The sequence below is a fragment of the Heterodontus francisci genome, chromosome 6 (genome assembly GCF_036365525.1).
Source record: "Heterodontus francisci isolate sHetFra1 chromosome 6, sHetFra1.hap1, whole genome shotgun sequence".
Lineage (NCBI taxonomy): Eukaryota > Metazoa > Chordata > Chondrichthyes > Heterodontiformes > Heterodontidae > Heterodontus > Heterodontus francisci.
Window position 1 is genome coordinate 119,130,701 of NC_090376.1, and position 19,273 is coordinate 119,149,973.

The 19,273-nt window shown below is 52.2% G+C and overlaps 1 protein-coding gene across 2 annotated transcripts in view; it reads right to left on the reverse strand.

Moving 5' to 3' along the window:
• Nucleotides 1-19,273, reverse strand: part of LOC137371495 (growth arrest-specific protein 6-like) — a 191,719-nt gene extending 172,446 nt beyond the window's left edge. Inside the window, exons 1-4 of one of the 2 annotated variants that reach the window (XM_068034183.1) lie at nucleotides 19,017-19,273; nucleotides 18,776-18,933; nucleotides 15,244-15,268; nucleotides 6,093-6,155 (exon numbers count right to left, since the gene is read on the reverse strand). In XM_068034183.1, the coding sequence (XP_067890284.1) occupies nucleotides 6,093-6,155; nucleotides 15,244-15,268; nucleotides 18,776-18,933; nucleotides 19,017-19,068 (298 nt within the window). In that variant the 5' untranslated portion in view covers nucleotides 19,069-19,273. The other variant, XM_068034184.1, reaches the window with a different exon arrangement.

Genomic DNA, 19,273 nt, shown 5'->3' on the forward strand with positions numbered 1-19,273 from the left:
TCCATCAGACTGCACACTGTCCATCCCTGATCCATCAGACTGCACACTGTCCATCCCCGATCCATTAGACTGCACACTGTCCATCCCCGATCCATCAGACTGCACACTGTCCATCCCTGATCCATTAGACTGCACACTGTCCTTCCTGATCCATCAGACTGCACACTGTCCATCCCCGATACATCAGAGAGCACACTGTCCATCCCTGATCCATCAGACTACACACTGTCCATCCCCGATCCATCGTACTGCACACTGTCCATCCCCGATCCATCGGACTGCACACTGTCCGTCCCCGATCCATCAGACTGCACACTGTCCATCCCAGATCCATCGGACTGCACACTGTCCATCCCCGATCCATCAGACTGCACACTGTCCTTCCTGATCCATCAGTCTGCACACTGTCCATCCCTGATCCATCAGACTGCACACTGTCCATCCTGATCCATCAGAGTGCACACTGTCCATCCCTGATCCATCAGAGTGCACACTGTCCATCCCCGATCCATCAGACTGCACACTGTCCTTCCTGATCCATCAGTCTGCACACTGTCCATCCCTGATCCATCAGACTGCACACTGTCCTTCCCTGATCCATCAGACTGCACACTGTCCATCCTGATCCATCAGAGTGCACACTGTCCATCCCTGATCCATCAGAGTGCACACTGTCCATCCCTGATCCATCAGACTGCACACTGTCCATCCCTGATCCATCAGACTGCACACTGTCCATCCCCGATCCATCAGACTGCACACTGTCCATCCCTGATCCATCAGACTGCACACTGTCCTTCCCTGATCCATCAGACTGCACAATGTCCTTCCTGATCCATCAGACTGCACACTGTCCTTCCCTGATCCATCAGACTGCACAATGTCCTTCCTGATCCATCAGACTGCACACTGTCCATCCCTGATCCATCAGAGTGCACACTGTCCATCCCTGATCCATCAGAGTGCACACTGTCCATCCTGATCCATCAGAGTGCACACTGTCCATCCCTGATCCATCAGACTGCACACTGTCCATCCCTGATCCATCAGACTGCACACTGTCCATCCCTGATCCATCAGACTGCACACTGTCCATCCCTGATCCATCAGACTGCACACTGTCCATCCCTGATCCATCAGACTGCACACTGTCCTTCCTGATCCATCAGACTGCACACTGTCCATCCCTGATCCATCAGACTGCACACTGTCCTTCCTGATCCATCAGACTGCACACTGTCCATCCCTGATCCATCAGACTGCACACTGTCCTTCCTGATCCATCAGACTGCACACTGTCCATCCCCGATCCATCAGACTGCACACTGTCCATCCCTGATCCATCAGACTGCACACTGTCCATCCCCGATCCATCAGACTGCACACTGTCCATCCCTGATCCATCAGACTGCACACTGTCCATCCCCGATACATCAGACTGCACACTGTCCTTCCTGATCCATCAGACTGCTCACTGTCCATCCCTGATCCATCAGAGTGCACACTGCCCATCCTGATCCATCAGACTGCACACTGTCCAACCCCGATCCATCAGACTGCACACTGTCCATCCCTGATCCATCAGACTGCACACTGTCCATCCCCGATCCATCAGACTGCACACTGTCCATCCCTGATCCATCAGACTGCACACTGTCCATCCCCGATACATCAGACTGCACACTGTCCTTCCTGATCCATCAGACTGCTCACTGTCCATCCCTGATCCATCAGAGTGCACACTGCCCATCCTGATCCATCAGACTGCACACTGTCCAACCCCGATCCATCAGACTGCTCACTGTCCATCCCTGATCCATCAGACTGCACACTGCCCATCCTGATCCATCAGACTGCACACTGTCCAACCCCGATCCATCAGACTGCACACTGTCCATCCCTGATCCATTAGACTGCACACTGACCATCCCCGATCCATCAGACTGCACACTGTCCAACCCTGATCAATAGGGATGGAAACCCCCAGGGTGGAGAAAATGTATCAAATGTAGGGAATTCAGCACATGATCCAAACTGAAACACCCAGTGCAGTACTGACAGAGTGCTGCACTGTCGGAGGGTCAGAACTGAGGGAGTGCTGCACTGTCGGAGGGTCAGTACTGAGGGAGTGCTGCACTGTCGGAGGGTCAGTACTGAGGGAGTGCTGCACTGTCGGAGGGTCAGTACTGAGATAGTGCTGCACTGTCGGAGGGTCAGTAGTGAGGGAGTGCTGCACTGTCGGTGGGTCAGTAGTGAGGGAGTGCTGCACTGTCGGTGGGTCAGTACTGAGGGAGTGCTGCATTGACAGAGGGTCAGTGCTGAGGGAGTACTGCACTGACAGAGGGTCAGTACTGAGGAAGTGCTGCACTGACAGAGGGTCAGTACTGAGGGAGTACTGCACTGACAGAGGGTCAGTAGTGAGGGAGTGCTGCACTGTCGGTGGGTCAGTACTGAGGGAGTGCTGCATTGACAGAGGGTCAGTGCTGAGGGAGTACTGCACTGACAGAGGGTCAGTACTGAGGAAGTGCTGCACTGACAGAGGGTCAGTACTGAGGAAGTGCTGCACTGACAGAGGGTCAGTACTGAGGGAGTGCTGCACTGTCGGAGGATCAGTACTGAGATAGTGCTGCACTGTCGGAGGGTCAGTAGTGAGGGAGTGCTGCACTGTCGATGGGTCAGTAGTGAGGGAGTGCTGCACTGTCGGTGGGTCAGTACTGAGGGAGTGCTGCATTGACAGAGGGTCAGTGCTGAGGGAGTACTGCACTGACAGAGGGTCAGTACTGAGGAAGTGCTGCACTGACAGAGGGTCAGTACTGAGGGAGTACTGCACTGACAGAGGGTCAGTAGTGAGGGAGTGCTGCACTGTCGGTGGGTCAGTACTGAGGGAGTGCTGCATTGACAGAGGGTCAGTGCTGAGGGAGTACTGCACTGACAGAGGGTCAGTACTGAGGAAGTGCTGCACTGACAGAGGGTCAGTACTGAGGAAGTGCTGCACTGACAGAGGGTCAGTACTGAGGGAGTGCTGCACTGACAGAGGGTCAGTAGTGAGGGAGTACTGCACTGACAGAGGGTCAGTAGTGAGGGAGTGCTGCACTGACAGAGGGTCAGTACTGAGGGAGTGCTGCACTGTCGGAGGCTCAGTACTGAGGGAGTACTGCACTGACAGAGGGTCAGTGCTGAGGAAGTGCTGCACTGACAGAGGGTCAGTAGTGAGGGAGTGCTGCACTGTCAGAGGGTCAGCACTGAGGGAGTGCTGCACTGTCGGAGGGTCAGTACTGAGGGAGTGTTGCACTGACAGAGGGTCAGTACTGAGGAAGTACTGCACTGTCGGAGGGTCAGTACTGAGGGAGTACTGCACTGACAGAGGGTCAGTAGTGAGGGAGTGCTGCACTGTCAGAAGTTGAGATATTTAATTGACGCTTTATCTGCCCAATTGCGTAGTCTAAACGATCCAATGGCAATGATGTGTAGTAGAGCAAGGGAGTTCTCGGCGAAATCCTGGACATTATTTATCCCTCAACTAACAACATTAAAATAGATTATCTGGTCAGTATCACATTTCTGCTTGTGGGATCTTGCAGTGTGTAAGTTGGCTGGCATGTTCTCTACATTCCAACAGTGACTACACTTCAAAAGTACTTCATTGGCTGTAGGGGACTTTGGAACACCTTGAGGTGAGGCGAGACACTATTGAATATTACGTTCTTTCCTTTTACTCACTCAAGTCTCTCTTTGTCTCACTCCGTAATCCAGAAGTGAAACGGCAGGAGCTCAAATTGCTCGACAACCTCCCACTGAAGAGGTCACCTAATTCCAGTGAGATCCCTCTTTCATACTGTTCATTTCTGTTCTGGGTCATGAGAGGTCGCAGAGAATTCCCACTCACATTGTTACTGCGATGACCAACGCTTATTTTACATCCAACTCTTCCAGCCAAAAGATAAAACCCTGTGAGCATTCAAACTGGGGCATTGAGTTCCACTAATGCCCTGTGCCCAAATCTCCAACCTTCCCCACTCTGCAGCATTGGGCAGGATCTTCCCAGAAGGGGCAAGTCCTGACATTGGGGAGTTTTTCGGCGGGCTAGCACACACGGGCGGGAAACCGGATCTCACAGAATTGCTGCGATATTGCCAGGACAGGGCAAACCAGAGCCAGCAGGCGAGGGAAGCGGCCAATTAAGGAAGGTGGGCGGGCCTTCCACTCTGCCGGCCCAATCAGAGGGCCCGCAGCTCTGTCGCCTCTGTCGCTCCACCGAAATAAGATTCCGCTGCTCAGGCTGCAAGGGAAAAGCAAGGACACCTCCATTTTCAGGGCCCTTGCATGCGTGGCAGAGGGTTTTTTTTTCCCAGGGCTGGGCAGCTAGGCCCTGGTGATCGGAAGGGAAACCCCTCCAGTGACATCATCTGTGCCACTGAGGTGGCAGCCCTGTCCTTGGACTATGCAGCCTCCAGCACGGAGGGCCCCCCACAGTAGCTGCAGTGAGGCCGCCACTTTGCGGCCAATAGCCTCCCCACGGTGAAGAGCGGGGTGGCGGGGGGGGGGGGGAGCGGGTGGAGAGGGGGCAGTGCCTCAGCTCTGCCGCGGGAGAGGTGGTGGCGTAGTGGGAACGTCACTCGAGTAGTAATCCAAAGCCCAGGCTAAGGCTCTGGGAACATTGGTTTGAATCTGACCATGGCAGATAGCAACATTTGAATTCAATTAATAAATCTGGAATTAAAAAGCTAGTCTAATGAGAACATGAAACCATTGTCGATTGTTGTAAAAACCCATCTGGTTCATTAATGTCCTTTAGGGAAGGAAATCTACTGTCCTTACCTGGTCTGGCCTACATGTGAGTCCAGACCCACAGCAATGTGGTTAACTCTTAACTGCCCTCTGAAATGGTCTAGCATGCCACGCAGTTCATGGGCAATTAGGGATGGGCAATGAATGCTGGCCGAGCCAGCGATGCCCACATTCCACAAATGAATAAGAAAAACAGCAAAATGCCAGCAGTCAAGGAAAATAGCCCCTAATTGTCTAAAGCCACTGCTGGGAAAATTCTGCTTCAAAAGGACTGCATTGGGATACCATCCCGACATAGCTACCTTGCATTTTACCAGCACCCACCACCCCCATGCCACCTAGCCCACCACATGGACACCAGTAAAATTCCACCCCTCGGGCTGTACTTTATCGGCCCCTCGACGCTGCGGTAAAAGTCTGCAGGGATAGGCCCGCCTCAACTCGCAATGTCGAGAAGGACCCCCGCATATTCTGGCGGTGGGAGGGCCTCGGTGCTGCCCCTCCCCCCCCCCCCCCACCCCGCAGCCTGGAGGCGGGCCCTTCATCTCCATATGCAGATTTCCAATAAATGCATGTAAAATAACTTAACTGCCGTCCCACACCGGTTTTGCGGCCTTTGCGCGCCTTCAGAACTCCACCCAGAGTTCCGAGGCCACAGCCTGGTGGGGAGGGGGGAGGAATAAAATGTTCAGGGCGAGAGAGGTGGAGGAGTGGGGAAATCAATTTTTATTGGATGTGGGGATGGTGGGAAGGGGTTGAAGGGCAAAAGATTGAAGGTTGGGGGGGAAAGTTCGGGTATTTGAAAAATCAATGGATGGTCATTTCAGGAAATGAAATGACCACTGGGGGGGGGGGGTTTGGGAAAGGCCTCCAACACTTATCTTTATATTCAACAAAAATCGATATTTTCCCTTTAAAAATTATAATTATTTGTAAGAGCTTAAAGCCTTTTAAAAATGGCGCTGGCGCCTGTGTGGTGGCACCGGAAGCCGTTGCCGGGGTGCAGCGGCCGCCCGCACATCATCGGGGGGCGGGTGCTCTGCCCCCACTGTTCAAATGAGTCCCCGCGCAAAATATCGCGGGGGCTCCTCGGCAGCCGCTGAATGCGGAAACCCCGCTGAGTTTAAAGAGCCCCACCACGCAGCACCACACCCAAATAAAATTCAGCCCCTTGTGTCTGTAACTCCGATAAAATTGTGTTTGTATTTCTGAATGAAATAAAATACATTCATCAAAATGCGTAGGTATTATTGTTGCATTCTTATGTCAGCCTCACGACACTGAGTGTGGTATGAGTAACTTACTGTGAACACACGTCAGAAGATCAGGATTTCTGTTGGAAATGGGTCCATAGATTCGAAGGCAATCTGTGGGGTAGAGCAGCAAACAGAATTGATTATTGTTAATCAGTTGGAGTCACTACACAGCCGTGATTACAAAAAGCCACATTAAAATAATTTTCCTTCCTGTCATATCATCCAAGCAATCACATAACATTTAAAATTGTGGGTGCTCTCTCTGTCAGGAGATTTTGGGTGCTCTCTCTGTCAGGAAACTGTGGGTGCTCTCTCCGTCAGGCGACTGTGGATGCTCTCTCTGTCAGGCGATTGTGGGTGCTCTCTCTGTCGGGAGACTGTGGGTGCTCTCTCTGTCGGGAAACTGTGGGTGCTTATCTCTGTCAGGCGATTGTGGGTGCTCTCTCTGTCGGGAGACTGTGGGTGCTCTCTCTGTCGGGAGACTGTGGGTGCTTATCTCTGTCAGGCGACTGTGGGTGCTCTCTCTGTCGGGAGACTGTGGGTGCTCTCTCTGTCGGGAAACTGTGGGTGCTTATCTCTGTCAGGCGATTGTGGGTGCTCTCTCTGTCGGGAGACTGTGGGTGCTCTCTCTGTCGGGAAACTGTGGGTGCTTATCTCTGTCAGGCGATTGTGGGTGCTCTCTCTGTCGGGAGACTGTGGGTGCTCTCTCTGTCGGGAGACTGTGGGTGCTTATCTCTGTCAGGCGACTGTGGGTGCTCTCTCTATCGGGAGACTGTGGGTGCTCTCTCTGTCGGGAAACTGTGGGTGCTTATCTCTGTCAGGCGATTGTGGGTGCTCTCTCTGTCGGGAGACTGTGGGTGCTCTCTCTGTCGGGAAACTGTGGGTGCTTATCTCTGTCAGGCGATTGTGGGTGCTCTCTCTGTCGGGAGACTGTGGGTGCTCTCTCTGTCAGGCGATTGTGGGTGCTCTCTCTGTCAGGCGACTGTGGGTGCTCTCTCTGTCGGGAGACTGTGGGTGCTCTCTCTGTCAGGCGATTGTGGGTGCTCTCTCTGTCAGGCGACTGTGGGTGCTCTCTCTGTCGGGAGACTGTGGGTGCTCTCTATGTCGGGAAACTGTGGGTGCTCTCTCTGTCGGGAGATTGTGGGTGCTCTCTCTGTCGGGAGACTGTGGGTGCTCTCGATGTCAGGAGATTTTGGGTGCTCTCTCTGTCAGGCGACTGTGGGTGCTCTCTCTGTCGGGAGACTGTGGGTGCTCTCTCTGTCGGGAAACTGTGGGTGCTCTCTCTGTCAGGAGATTGTGGGTGCTCTCTCTGTCAGGCGACCGTGGGTGCTCTCTCTGTCACGCGACTGTGGGTGCTCTCTCTGTCACGCGACTGTGGGTGCTCTCTCTGTCGGGGGACTGTGGGTGCTCTCTCTGTCAGGCGATTGTGGGTGCTCTCTCTGTCAGACGACCGTGGGTGCTCTCTCTGTCACGCGACTGTGGATGCTCTCTCTGTCGGGAGACTGTGGGTGCTCTCTCTGTCGGGAAACTGTGGGTGCTTTCTCTGTCAGGAGATTGTGGGTGCTCTCTCTGTCAGGCGACCGTGGGTGCTCTCTCTGTCACGCGACTGTGGGTGCTCTCTCTGTCGGGCAACTGTGGGTGCTCTCTCTGTCAGGAGATTGTGGGTGCTCTCTCTGTCAGGCGACCGTGGGTGCTCTCTCTGTCGGGCGACTGTGGGTGCTCTCACTGTCGGGCGACTGTGGGTGCTCTCACTGTCGGGCGACTGTGGGTGCTCTCTCTGTCGGGCGACTGTGGGTGCTCTCTCTGTCGGGGGACTGTGGGTGCTCTCTCTGTCAGGCGACCGTGGGTGCTCTCTCTGTCGGGCGACTGTGGGTGCTCTCTCTGTCGGGCGACTGTGGGTGCTCTCTCTGTCGGGGGACTGTGGGTGCTCTCTCTGTCAGGCGATTGTGGGTGCTCTCTCTGTCAGGCGACTGTGGGTGCTCTCTCTGTCGGGAGACTGTGGGTGCTCTCTCTGTCAGGAGATTGTGGGTGCTCTCTCTGTCGGGAGACTGTGGGAGCTCTCTCTGTCAGGCGATTGTGAGTGCTCTCTCTGTCAGGCGACTGTGGGTGCTCTCTCTGTCGGGAGACTGTGGGTGCTCTCTCTGTTGGGAAACTGTGGGTGCTCTCTCTGTCAGGCGACTGTGGGTGCTCTCTCTGTCGGGAGATTGTGGGTGCTCTCTCTGTCAGGCGATTGTGAGTGCTCTCTCTGTCAGGCGACTGTGGGTGCTCTCTCTGTCAGGCGACTGTGGGTGCTCTCTCTGTCGGGAGACTGTGGGTGCTCTCTCTGTCGGGAGACTGTGGGTGCTCTCTCTGTCAGGCGATTGTGAGTGCTCTCACTGTCAGGCGACCGTGGGTGCTCTCTCTGTCAGGCGACTGTGGGTGCTCTCTCTGTCAGGCGATTGTGGGTGCTCTCTCTGTCGGGTGACTGTGGGTGCTCTCTCTGTCAGGCGACTGTGGGTGCTCTCTCTGTCAGGAGACTGTGGGTGCTCTCTCTGTCAGGCGATTGTGAGTGCTCTCTCTGTCAGGCGACCGTGGGTGCTCTCTCTGTCGGGAGACTGTGGGTGCTCTCTCTGTCAGGCGACTGTGGGTGCTCTCTCTGTCGGGAGACTGTGGGTGCTCTCTCTGTCGGGAGACTGTGGGTGCTCTCTCTGTCAGGCGATTGTGAGTGCTCTCTATGTCAGACGACCGTGGGTGCTCTCTCTGTCGGGAGACTGTGGGTGCTCTCTCTGTCGGGAGACTGTGGGTGCTCTCTCTGTCAGGCAATTGTGGGTGCTCTCTCTGTCGGGAGACTGTGGGTGCTCTCTCTGTCAGGCGATTGTAGGTGCTCTCTCTGTCAGGCGACTGTGGGTGCTCTCTCTGTCGGGAGACTGTGGGTGCTCTCTCTGTCGGGAGACAGTGGGTGCTCTCTCTGTCGGGAGACTGTGGGTGCTCTCTCTGTCAGGCGACCATGGGTGCTCTCTCTGTCAGGCGTTTGTGAGTGCTCTCTCTGTCAGACGACTGTGGGTGCTCTCTCTGTCAGGCGACTGTGGGTGCTCTCTCTGTCGGGCGACTGTGGGTGCTCTCTCTGTCGGGCGACTGTGGGTGCTCTCTCTGTCGGGCGACTGTGGGTGCTCTCACTGTCGGGCGACTGTGGGTGCTCTCTCTGTCGGGCAACTGTGGGTGCTCTCTCTGTCAGGAGATTGTGGGTGCTCTCTCTGTCAGGCGACCGTGGGTGCTCTCTCTGTCGGGCGACTGTGGGTGCTCTCACTGTCGGGCGACTGTGGGTGCTCTCTCTGTCGGGCGACTGTGGGTGCTCTCTCTGTCGGGGGACTGTGGGTGCTCTCTCTGTCAGGCGACCGTGGGTGCTCTCTCTGTCGGGCGACTGTGGGTGCTCTCTCTGTCGGGCGACTGTGGTTGCTCTCTCTGTCGGGGGACTGTGGGTGCTCTCTCTGTCAGGCGATTGTGGGTGCTCTCTCTGTCAGGCGACTGTGGGTGCTCTCTCTGTCGGGAGACTGTGGGTGCTCTCTCTGTCAGGAGATTGTGGGTGCTCTCTCTGTCGGGAGACTGTGGGAGCTCTCTCTGTCAGGCGATTGTGAGTGCTCTCTCTGTCAGGCGACTGTGGGTGCTCTCTCTGTCGGGAGACTGTGGGTGCTCTCTCTGTTGGGAAACTGTGGGTGCTCTCTCTGTCAGGCGACTGTGGGTGCTCTCTCTGTCGGGAGATTGTGGGTGCTCTCTCTGTCAGGCGATTGTGAGTGCTCTCTCTGTCAGGCGACTGTGGGTGCTCTCTCTGTCAGGCGACTGTGGGTGCTCTCTCTGTCGGGAGACTGTGGGTGCTCTCTCTGTCGGGAGACTGTGGGTGCTCTCTCTGTCAGGCGATTGTGAGTGCTCTCACTGTCAGGCGACCGTGGGTGCTCTCTCTGTCAGGCGACTGTGGGTGCTCTCTCTGTCAGGCGATTGTGGGTGCTCTCTCTGTCGGGTGACTGTGGGTGCTCTCTCTGTCAGGCGACTGTGGGTGCTCTCTCTGTCAGGAGACTGTGGGTGCTCTCTCTGTCAGGCGATTGTGAGTGCTCTCTCTGTCAGGCGACCGTGGGTGCTCTCTCTGTCGGGAGACTGTGGGTGCTCTCTCTGTCAGGCGACTGTGGGTGCTCTCTCTGTCGGGAGACTGTGGGTGCTCTCTCTGTCGGGAGACTGTGGGTGCTCTCTCTGTCAGGCGATTGTGAGTGCTCTCTATGTCAGACGACCGTGGGTGCTCTCTCTGTCGGGAGACTGTGGGTGCTCTCTCTGTCGGGAGACTGTGGGTGCTCTCTCTGTCAGGCAATTGTGGGTGCTCTCTCTGTCGGGAGACTGTGGGTGCTCTCTCTGTCAGGCGATTGTAGGTGCTCTCTCTGTCAGGCGACTGTGGGTGCTCTCTCTGTCGGGAGACTGTGGGTGCTCTCTCTGTCGGGAGACAGTGGGTGCTCTCTCTGTCGGGAGACTGTGGGTGCTCTCTCTGTCAGGCGACCATGGGTGCTCTCTCTGTCAGGCGTTTGTGAGTGCTCTCTCTGTCAGACGACTGTGGGTGCTCTCTCTGTCAGGCGACTGTGGGTGCTCTCTCTGTCGGGCGACTGTGGGTGCTCTCTCTGTCGGGCGACTGTGGGTGCTCTCTCTGTCAGGCGATTGTGGGTGCTCTCTCTGTCGGGAGACTGTGGGTGCTCTCTCTGTCAGGCGACTGTGGGTGCTCTCTCTGTCGGGAGACTGTGGGTGCTCTCTCTGTCAGGCGATTGTGGGTGCTCTCTCTGGTGGGAAATTGTGGGTGCTCTCTCTGTCAGATGATTGTGGGTGCTCTCTCTGTCAGGCGACTGTGGGTGCTCACTCTGTCAGGAGATTGTGGGTGCTCTCTCTGTCAGGCGACTGTGGGTGCTCTCTCTGTCGGGAGACTGTGGGTGCTCTCTCTGTCAGGCGACTGTGGGTGCTCTCTCTGTCAGGCTATTGTGGGTGCTCTCTCTGTCAGGCGACTGTGGGTGCTCTCTCTGTCGGGGGACTGTGGGTGCTCTCTCTGTCAGGCGATTGTGGGTGCTCTCTCTGTCAGACGACCGTGGGTGCTCTCTCTGTCACGCGACTGTGGATGCTCTCTCTGTCGGGAGACTGTGGGTGCTCTCTCTGTCGGGAAACTGTGGGTGCTTTCTCTGTCAGGAGATTGTGGGTGCTCTCTCTGTCAGGCGACCGTGGGTGCTCTCTCTGTCACGCGACTGTGGGTGCTCTCTCTGTCGGGCGACTGGGGGTGCTCTCTCTGTCAGGAGATTGTGGGTGCTCTCTCTGTCAGGCGACCGTGGGTGCTCTCTCTGTCAGGCGACTGTGGGTGCTCTCACTGTCGGGCGACTGTGGGTGCTCTCTCTGTCAGGCGACCGTGGGTGCTCTCTCTGTCGGGCGACTGTGGGTGCTCTCTCTGTCGGGCGACTGTGGGTGCTCTCTCTGTCGGGGGACTGTGGGTGCTCTCTCTGTCAGGCGATTGTGGGTGCTCTCTCTGTCAGGCGACTGTGGGTGCTCTCTCTGTCGGGAGACTGTGGGTGCTCTCTCTGTCAGGAGATTGTGGGTGCTCTCTCTGTCGGGAGACTGTGGGAGCTCTCTCTGTCAGGCGATTGTGAGTGCTCTCTCTGTCAGGCGACTGTGGATGCTCTCTCTGTCGGGAGACTGTGGGTGCTCTCTCTGTTGGGAAACTGTGGGTGCTCTCTCTGTCAGGCGACTGTGGGTGCTCTCTCTGTCGGGAGATTGTGGGTGCTCTCTCTGTCAGGCGATTGTGAGTGCTCTCTCTGTCAGGCGACTGTGGGTGCTCTCTCTGTCAGGCGACTGTGGGTGCTCTCTCTGTCGGGAGACTGTGGGTGCTCTCTCTGTCAGGCGATTGTGAGTGCTCTCACTGTCAGGCGACCGTGGGTGCTCTCTCTGTCAGGCGACTGTGGGTGCTCTCTCTGTCAGGCGATTGTGGGTGCTCTCTCTGTCGGGTGACTGTGGGTGCTCTCTCTGTCAGGCGACTGTGGGTGCTCTCTCTGTCAGGAGACTGTGGGTGCTCTCTCTGTCAGGCGATTGTGAGTGCTCTCTCTGTCAGGCGACCGTGGGTGCTCTCTCTGTCGGGAGACTGTGGGTGCTCTCTCTGTCAGGCGACTGTGGGTGCTCTCTCTGTCGGGAGATTGTGGGTGCTCTCTCTGTCGGGAGACTGTGGGTGCTCTCTCTGTCAGGCGATTGTGAGTGCTCTCTCTGTCAGACGACCGTGGGTGCTCTCTCTGTCGGGAGACTGTGGGTGCTCTCTCTGTCGGGAGACTGTGGGTGCTCTCTCTGTCAGGCAATTGTGGGTGCTCTCTCTGTCGGGAGACTGTGGGTGCTCTCTCTGTCAGGCGATTGTAGGTGCTCTCTCTGTCAGGCGACTGTGGGTGCTCTCTCTGTCGGGAGACTGTGGGTGCTCTCTCTGTCGGGAGACAGTGGGTGCTCTCTCTGTCGGGAGACTGTGGGTGCTCTCTCTGTCAGGCGACCATGGGTGCTCTCTCTGTCAGGCGTTTGTGAGTGCTCTCTCTGTCAGACGACTGTGGGTGCTCTCTCTGTCAGGCGACTGTGGGTGCTCTCTCTGTCGGGCGACTGTGGGTGCTCTCTCTGTCGGGCGACTGTGGGTGCTCTGTCAGGCGATTGTGGGTGCTCTCTCTGTCGGGAGACTGTGGGTGCTCTCTCTGTCAGGCGACTGTGGGTGCTCTCTCTGTCGGGAGACTGTGGGTGCTCTCTCTGTCAGGCGATTGTGGGTGCTCTCTCTGGTGGGAAATTGTGGGTGCTCTCTCTGTCAGATGATTGTGGGTGCTCTCTCTGTCAGGCAACTGTGGGTGCTCACTCTGTCAGGAGATTGTGGGTGCTCTCTCTGTCAGGCGACTGTGGGTGCTCTCTCTCTCGGGAGACTGTGGGTGCTCTCTCTGTCAGGCGACTGTGGGTGCTCTCTCTGTCAGGCTATTGTGGGTGCTCTCTCTGTCAGGCGACTGTGGGTGCTCTCTCTGTCAGGCGACTGTGGGTGCTCTCTCTGTCAGGCTATTGTGGGTCCTCTCTCTGTCGGGAGATTGTGGGTGCTCTCTCTGCAGTGAGAATAGCCTGTCAATAATAATCCAGTGAAAAACCAACACAGTTTCAGGATGAATGGAGGAGGCCATTCAGCCCATCGTGTCTGTGCTGGCTCTTTGAAAGAGCTATCTAATTAGTCTCATTCCCCTTCCTCTTTCCCCATTGCCCTGCTGATTTCTCCTTTTCAAGATTTTATCCAATTGTCTTTTGAATGTTACTATTGAATCTGCTTCCACCGCCCTTTCAGGCAGAATGTTCCAGATCACAACAACTCACTGTGTCAAAAATTCTCCTCGTCTCTGCCACCCCCCCCCCCCCCCCCCCCCCGGGTTCTTTTGCAGATTATCTTCAATCTGTGTCCCTCTAGTTACCGACTCACTGAACTCCACTGTTGTTCAAACTGCCTGCTCCTGACTTAATTGCCTGTGATCTCTTCAATAGGGAAATAATACAAGTATTTCCAGCACTTGCTCCCACACAGTGTGAGGGAATATTTTAGGAAATCAATGATTAATATTGTACATTCCACACAGCCAACCTTTGGCTGCTTTAGGGAAGGAGGCCCCCAGACTTTCGGATGCCAGGTCCTGTATTTGACCTCTATCAACATTCTACAATGACCCAGTGATAGGGTTTTGTTTACAGACGTGACAAACTGTTTGAACAGTCATCAAAACCATTCCCACATGTGGGGGGTCGTTTTCACTTTGTGTAACAGTGTAAAATGGACGACAGTGAATCAGCAGCTCCTTTCACATCTCCACCCATTTTTATTCCCACTGAAGTCAAAGGAATTGATAATTGGGAAAGACTGAACAGGCTGGAACTCTTTACTCTAGAAAAGAGAGGACTTTAAAATCACAAAGGTGCTCAACAGGGTGGGTGTAGAGAAGACGTTTCCATTTGTGAGGGAGATGGAAACTAGGAGGCCATAAATATAAGGCAGTCACTCACAAATCCAGGAGGGAATTCAGGAGAAACTTCTTTCCCCAGAGGGTGCGGCATGTTCACCGGCCCACACGCCCCCCAAACAAAAGTACTGTGCTTCATAATGAAGTTTTTTTAAGTTGTATTTTGTTTTTAAAAAAGTCTATTTTCAAAAGGGAACCTTTTATGCTTTGACTCGTGCAAATCAGGAATAAGTTCTGATGTGAGATGTCATTTTGTGCTTGGATTTTTGCAAGTTGTGGATGAAAGCTCTTTGCAGAACCTTTTCCCCTCTCTGTTTATCCAAGTGACTGGAGAGCGAAATGTTAACGAGCGAACTGGCAATTTATGCCTTTTTTGGACATCGCTGAAGTTGGGATATGGATGTAAAATGCAACTTAATTTTTTAACCGGTTGTTTTCTACTCTGCTTTCAGAATAATTAAAATGCAAGATGTTGTTATTTCCAGTAAATTTCCTTCTTACACGTTACCGAATCGGACAGCAGATGCTGGAAGTGTTGAGTTTAAAAACGGCCGGACTCTTGCCAAATTTCACCTATGTAATGCTTTTAATACTTAAAATCGGTAATTTATATGTTTGTACTTTTGTGATAGTTGCAAAAAAATAAAATTGTAATAATTGGTGAGAATGTGGGACTCGCTATCACAGGGAGTGGTTGAGGTGAGTAGTATCGATACATTTAAAGAGAAGCTGGATAAACACACGAGGGAGAAAGGAATAGAAGGATATGCTGATAGAGTGAGATGAAGAGGTGTAGGAGGAGGCTCATGTGAAGCATAAAGACCATCACAGACCAGTTGGGCCGAATGGCCTGTTTCTGTGCTGTAAATGCTGTATAATGGCTGGCCTGGTTATCATTTGTTTCGAAGTAACAACCCCAGCTTTCAGAGGAGGTGACAGTTGTGGCCACTGCACACAGTGTCGCCCAATGCTTAAACCATCACACCTTGGACATACTTTAAACTTACCACCCTGGGTAATGCAGATCAGCCGCATGTTTATAGAAACCACCAGATCTTAATTTCCATGCAATGCAAAACTGAACATTTTTTTTCTATAACATTTGAGACTCTGAGAGCACGTTGAAAATCTATTGCCAAGGGTACAAAATAATATAGCATCACAATAAAAAGTTTGTTCAATACAAAGACTCAACTTACCCTGATATTTTGGATAAAAATAATTCTGCGGAAAGAAAAGACATTCAATGGCATGGAAATATCTGACAATAATAACGCTACAGTAAAACAATTGGATCTTTCCAGTAAAGCCACAAGCAGCATTACAAGAGGGTGGCACATATTGGGTAACCCGGATGAAATTACTTACCCCAGGAGTTCTGTGGGATTCGACAGCTCTCACTCACAGACAGCCACAATCAAAGAAATAAATAACTTGCATTTATATAGCGCCTTTCACAACATCCCCAAAGCACTTTGCAATAAAGCAATTACTTTTGAAGTGTAGTTCCTGTCCTTTTATTTGCTCTCAGGAATGTGAGTATTATTGCCCTTGAGAAGGTGGTGAGCAGCCTTCTTGAACCACTGCAGTCTGTATGGTGCAGGTACACCCACAGTGCAGGTGAGAACTGCAAAGTCAGATGTCAAGTTTTATAACTGCTGACAAGAGACAAAACTTTCCACAAAGCAGACCTTCCCCATCCAAGGGCACCTTAGAACTCATTTGAGATTGACATGGTTTGAAAGCTTTAGCTGAAATAGGCACTTCAAAAGAATTGGAAGAGCCAAAACAATGTCTACTGTTCCATCAGGAGCCCTGGAAGAGACTGATTATGTAAAGGTATGTTTAGAATAATAAAATAAAGTTTAGGGACAGTATATCAACAAATACATAACAAAGGTGTCAGGTAAAGAGGAGAATTTTTTGTGCAAAACTTTAAAGAGAATAGCAGAAAGGGTATTTGGGCAATTTGACAGATACAGGGTGCTGAGGTTTTTTGCAATGTTATTTTCTTATGCAATAAAAAAGGATACAATAAGAATATGGCTGGCGGGCAGCCATAAAGGCGGGGCTAAAGTGTGGCGAGTGGAAGAGACTTAGCAGTTGGCAGGAAAAAAGACAAAAGCGCAAGGGGAGAGCCAACTGTGTAACAGCCCCGACAAACAAATTTTTCTGCAGCATCTGTGGAAGAGCCTGTCACTCTAGAATTGGCCTTTATAGCCACTCCAGGCGCTGCTCCACACACCACTGACCACCTCCAGGCGCTTACCCATTGTCTCTCGAGATAAGGAGGCCAAAGAGAGAATAAGAATGTAGCAATGCAGGGAAACGTGGCAGCCAATTTGCGCACAGCAAGATCCCACAAACAGCATTGTGATAATGACCAGACAATCAATTTTTTAATGATCCAAAAGTAAAGTTTTTTAGTGATGATGGTTGAGGAACACCAGGGCGAACTCCCCTTGCCATCTTTTACCCCAACCTGAGAGGGCTGACAAAGACTCAAAGGTGAGTCACAGCTGACATTCCAATGGGAAGCCTTCATTAAATTAACTCAATCCCTGTGTTAAATTCTCTCAATGACCGTCCTGTGTGCAAGACATGGGAAACCCTGGAGCATATGAAGGAATAGCTCTCTCTACATTGGTTCAAGCCAGTAACACCTTAAGGTGACTTAGCAACATTTCTAAACTTTGACATATTGTGGCCTTGTAACACACTGGTAGCTGTTACCTGTAGCCTGTTACCAAAATTCAGTAAGAAAGATGTTGCTGTTAAACTGGCATTGGCGAACCACAGGATAGCGTGCTGAAAGTAAGGTGCATTTTAGAATCATGGAACAGCTGCAGCACATTCAGCCTTTCGGGAAGAAAACTTGCTGTCCTTACCCAGTCTGGATTATATGTGACTGCTGTCCCACACCAACATCATTGCCTCTTAACTAGCCCAGCAAACCACTCAGTTGTATTAAACCAGGGCAACTCGAGACTTTTAAAGAAATGCCAACCTTCCCAGTTACACCTAATTTGTTGTAAATTTCAGGCCCCAGTTCACAAAGCCCAGGATGAAATGTCAATCTTCTTTCCACTTTTAACAAACCTTGTACTCTCCATCCTGCTGACTCTGGCCTCTTGCACATCCCTTTCCTCCCGTCACACCCCCACTGGCAGCCATGTATTCATCCACCTGGGCCCCAAGATCTGCAATTCCCTCCGTAAACCCTCCGACCTCCCCTTCCTCCTTGAAACCCATCTCTGTGACCAAGCTATTGGTCAGCTCTCCTTACAGCTGCTTCTTGGGCCCAGTCTCTATTTTGTTCTTTTACGCCTCTATGAAGTGCCTTGGGATATTCTCTCTGCATTAAGGGTGCTACATAAATGGAAGTTGTTGTGATACTTTAAAGTGTGCAACGATAAAACAGTGTATTGTCTAACTTACCAGCAGCAGCAGCACGGGAGTTTGCTAATATATTAGCGGGTCCGGGTATCTCCACAGTGTTAATTATAACAGGACAGATGATACATGAACAGATGTATTGTACCACATAATGCACATTCTGCTGAACCTGAGGGTTCCCTTTAAGGAATTAAGGAAACACTTCTTCACACAAAGGGGGTTGAGGGGAGGAGTGTGGAACTCCCTTCCACTAAAATTGTAGGTGCTGGCTCAATTAATAATTTTAAATCTGAAATAGATATTTGGTAGCCAAGGAATATGGTGCCAAGGCAGGTAAATGGAGTTAAGATACAGATCAGCCATGACTTCACTGAATGACAGAACAGGTTCGAGGGGCTGAATGGCCTCCTCCTGTTCCTATGTTCCAAAGTCTAATTGTTATGTTAAAGCAGGCTCAGGTTAATTAAATAGTGCCAAGAATTTTAATTAAAAAGAAAACTGTTATAATGCTTGCTCTCGTAACTGATGTAAGCAACAGAACTACAATCTTTTGCATTTGTGACCTTATTATTACTGTAAATTACTGTTTGTGCTGACATTGCCAGCTACAATTTAGAGAATTGCTGCAAGGAGACAGACAGTTAACTGGGCATCAATCAAACAGTCCTCCACTAAAACTGTTGACATAACCTCTGCAAAACAGCAAAAAGTTTCAAATAAAATAATGATGTTTCCCAAGAAATCTCACTTCTAAATTTTCCTCAATAGGGACCAATCTGTTTAAAAGATGCCTTATTCTATGGCCTTGACTCTGGGAACACACTGCTGACTCGGACAGTGACAAACTAAACTCCACACACTCATTATCTGAAATGTAACTACATTGATCTGGCAGCAACAAAGGCACAATTCTCTTCTGCAAGATTTGTAGAGCAAACTGCAGTTATTTTATGAAACACAAATTTGAAAAAAGCAGAAAGCTTGGAATGTAAGTCAGCAAGCCTTGGAAATAAAGGAGTTCTGTGTCTCACACACCAAGAGGTCGACCCTGTCAGGGGCAGGGAGGTGTTCCCAACATATCCCTGGGCACAGGTCCAGCATCTTCTACTCAGTTTTAAATGTGGAACTAAGAATTAAACCGTTTCCCCTTCTCAGGTCAACCAGGCTGAAAGGCAGGGGTGTTAGTGTCCGATTTACAATTACATCTCTTGCATAAACTTCACTTGATAAACACATTCCAGGGTTAGAGACAAAAGTTAGAGAGGTTCCATCCTAAAAACTGGCCAACTCTTGGCAGCAGGACACAGCAGAGGGAGGGAGAACGAGATTCTCTACCGTCTCTGGGTCGTTTTCGAACACTTCCCTGGCCTCTTCCTTGCTGCAGAATTCCTCCACACATTCTCGCTCCAAGTGTCCCTGTCTGGTCTCCTCAAAGACGTGGTTAGCCCGTTTGATCCGAGTGAGGAAGCTGGAGGCGGTTCTGCGGGACATGACTGTAGAGAGAGAGGGTGAGAGAGTCAGAGAGAGAGAGAGGGAGCGAGAGTGGCAGCCTCTCCCGGTCGAAGAGCTCACTTACACTGCCAGGACTGCGGGCTGGCGAGAAGCAGCAGGAACAGGGTGCCCAGCATCTTGTGTCGGATTGCTGGAATTGCTTAGCTCTGCCTCTCTCAGTCTGCACCAACTGTCAGGCGCTGAGTGCAGAAAACAAACATTACAACATCGACATTCATTCCCACTTTAACTCTTCCCACTGAGAGGTTGCAACACACACTGGGACTGAGTGTGTGGATCAGCTGCCAGTATCCCAGGAACAACAGCCCTGCAGATGTCCAG